The sequence below is a fragment of the Orycteropus afer genome, unplaced genomic scaffold, assembly GCF_000298275.1.
Source record: "Orycteropus afer afer isolate SDZICR_OR568_19922 unplaced genomic scaffold, OryAfe1.0 scaffold01193, whole genome shotgun sequence".
NCBI classification, from domain to species: Eukaryota; Metazoa; Chordata; class Mammalia; order Tubulidentata; family Orycteropodidae; genus Orycteropus; species Orycteropus afer.
The window spans coordinates 48,303-51,460 of NW_006922780.1; the positions used below are offsets into that span (position 1 = coordinate 48,303).

The 3,158-nt window shown below is 65.5% G+C and overlaps 1 protein-coding gene across 1 annotated transcript; it reads right to left on the reverse strand.

Annotated features, from left to right (window-relative positions):
* Nucleotides 1-1,800: 1,800 nt before the first annotated feature.
* On the reverse strand, nucleotides 1,801-2,877 carry P2RY8 (P2Y receptor family member 8). Its single transcript, XM_007958889.2, has one exon. The coding sequence runs from the start codon at nucleotides 2,875-2,877 to the stop codon at nucleotides 1,801-1,803; it is 1,077 nt and encodes a 358-aa protein (XP_007957080.2).
* Between the last annotated feature and the right edge of the window lie 281 nt (nucleotides 2,878-3,158).

Here is a 3,158-nt window from a genome sequence, read left to right on the forward strand (position 1 = left end):
GGCCGCGGGTCTCTGCGGTCCCTGCGTCCCTCTCAAGTGAACCCCTGGCGCCCCCGTGGGTGTCAGAGCCGCACTGGGCCCCACAGGGGTTTGCTTTTTCAAAACCAAGGTTTCAAAACCTTGCTTCCGAGGCGCCTCTGGCTGGACTCCACTGCAACCTTTCAGTTCGTGGCCGAGCGTGTGCGCCATTTGCAGGCTGTGTTCTGGGCGTGGCTAGGTGCCGTGTGGTTGGCCTGCGCCATGGCGCCACCACGTGCATCGGACTGGAACTGCGTCCCACGTGGTTTCTGACGGTTCAGTTTTCCTGGGCCCTGTTTTTCCTTAGGACACTTGTCCGTGGATTTGCAGCCACGTGGATAATGCAGGTGACCTCTGGGATCCCGCCCTTTATCTCCCGTGTGTTTTCCACATTTTATTTCCTGTGTTGCTGCTGGCCATGTACGCGGGGCGCCATGCACACCTTCACCCGTTTCCCCACGGGCAGTTCGTTAACACTGTTTCCACTCTCCGAGTTCTGAACCGTCCTAACTACGCTGTTCCGCGTGCTTCCTCCCACAACCACACGAACTCTCTGCCCGGAGCCGCGCCTCCAAGCATTCGCGTAGCTGTCATCAATTCATGGACATTCTTCGCTTAATTGCATCTTCAAAGACCCTTTTTGCAAAAATAAACCTGAGACTCAGATTTCAGGGAGACGTGAGCTTGCTGGGGACATCGTTTACCCCACGACAAATGTGTCTTTGCGTCCCCTACAAGTCTTACCACGGCAGCAGAAAGATGGATGGACAAGCAGCCCCGCCCCCAGTCTCCAAGGCTTTGCACACCCGGGGCGAGAAGCCCCACCCTGGAGTTCCCCTTGGCCACCAGGCCCCTTCCCGCACTTGCCTTGCAAGCTCTGAGTTGGGCTTCTCCCCGAAGGGACCCCAAATCCTCCACCATGTCTCCAAGTAGCTTTACAAAGTTCGGAAAATTTTGCTTTGTGGCCGTGCGCCGGCTCCTAGGAACCCGCGGGCCCGCGTGCTGGGCGCCTCAGGGCGTGGTTCCTCTCTTTCCAGGCCGCGCGGGTGTGGAGGTGAGGCAGGGCGCCGGCCCCCAAAGGTCTCTTTCTGTGGCACTGAGGCCACTTGGCGGGGAAGTCCTCACGGTGGGGTCCGGCGCTAGGGGCCCTCAGCGGGGACTGACCCGGGACGGACAACGGGGACCCCAGAGACCAGCTGCGTCGAAGCACTTATTTCTTGATGCCTGGGGGGCTCCGGGCGCTCGGGGGGCGACATCTCTGCGTCCCCACGTTCTCCTCCGCCGGAGCAACCACGGGTTTCAGGACGCGCCAGGTCACTGCGTTCCGCTCCGCGGGGTACACGGCGCTGGGCCGAGACCAGGAGCCCCGGGCATGGGGACGGAGTCTGTCCTGTCCTTTGGCAGGGCCTCAGCCCTTGCGACACGGCGAGACAGACACCAGATCCCCGCGGACGGTTAGGTGCAGGGCGCGGGCTGGAGGCGCCAAGTGCTCCTGCGCGTCCCGGTGCGCTCTCGGGCCGGCCACATGTGCCAACCTTGGGGGCGCTGAGGGACATCCGCGTGGGGAGAGGCCAGCCGCGCCGGCCTTGGAGTCTTCACACACTGTCCCCGCTCTCCGGAGACCTGAGGCCGCTGGCCCCCTCGCTTTTCTCTGATGATCTTCCCAGGGCGGTTTGGGGAGCTTCGTAGCCAGGACCGCAGGGGACCCGACCCCTTCGCCGGCGCGGCAGCCGCCCAAGCGAGGCCTCCCTGTGGGTACGTCCTCCGCTGCCGCGGGGGGGCTCAGAACACGCTCTCCTGCCTCTGGAGAAAGGCCCTGCCCGCCGCCTCCAGGCAGTCCGCCTGCGCGCTGGAACCGGAGCGCGCAGACAGCGTGCGCGCCGAGAAGAGGCTTTCGCGGCGCGTGTCCTGGCTGTCGGCGCGCGCGCCGCGGTGGCCCAGGTAGGCGCGCAGCCGCATCTGGAACTCCTTGGAGGCGAAGTAGTAGACGAAGGGGTCCAGGCAGTTGTTGAGGCAGCTGAGACACAGCGTCAGCTTGTACACGTGGTAGAAGCTGCGGTCCAGGAACAGGCGGCTGACCATGTGCAGCAGCAAGACGAAGTTGTTGGGCGCGAAGCAGGTGACGAAGGCCAGCAGGACCACGGCCGCCAGGCACACGGAGCGCCGCTTCTGGCCCTGCCCGTAGCCGTCGGCCGTTTGCAGCAGCTTGCGGATGGTGGCCGTGTAGCAGACCACGGTCACCACGAAGGGGATGAGGAAGAGGACGATGAAGAGCGTGAAGAGGAACACGGCCCAGGTGGCCACGCTGGGCAGCATGGTCCACTTGAGCACGTCGAAGCAGGTGACGATGCCCAGCGCCTCCACCCTGTAGGTGAGGTCGGTGCGCGCCAGCGGGGCCAGCGCGGCCAGGAGCAGCAGCCAGAGGCCGGCGCAGGTGGCCACGGCGTAGCGGCGGCGGCGCCAGCGCGCGGCGGCCAGCGGGTAGACGACGCCCAGGAAGCGGTCGACGCTGATGCAGGTCATGGTGAGGATGCTGGAGTACATGTTGGCGTAGAAGGCCAGCGTGACCAGGTTGCAGAGCGCCACGCCGAAGACCCAGTGGTGCCGGTTGCAGTGGTAGTGGATCTGGAAGGGCAGCACCAGGGCCAGCGCCAGGTCGGTGAGGCTCAGGTTGATCATGAAGATGACGGACGGCGAGCGCGGCCCGATGTGGCGGCACAGCACCCACAGCGAGAAGAGGTTGCCCGGGATGCTGACCAGCGCCACCAGCGAGTACACCACCGGCAGCACCACGGCGAGGCTCGGGCTGCGCAGCATCTGCAGCGTGGCGTTGTCCGGCTTGGACAGGTAGCGCTCCATGGTGCGCGCGCAGGGCGCTGGCTCAGCGTCGGGCCTGGGCGGAGAGCAGGGAGGGGCCGTGAGGCGGGGAGGGAGGGGGGCCATGGTAAGGGGGAAGGAGGGGCCATGACCCGGGGAGGGAGGGAGGGGCCATGACACAGGGGAGGGAGGGGCCATGTCCCAGGGGAGGGAGGAAGGGGCCATGATAAGGGGGAAGGAGGGGCCATAACCCAGGGGAAGGAGGGAGGGGCCATGATAACGGGGAAGGAGGGGCCATGACCCAGGGGAGGGAGGGAGGGGCC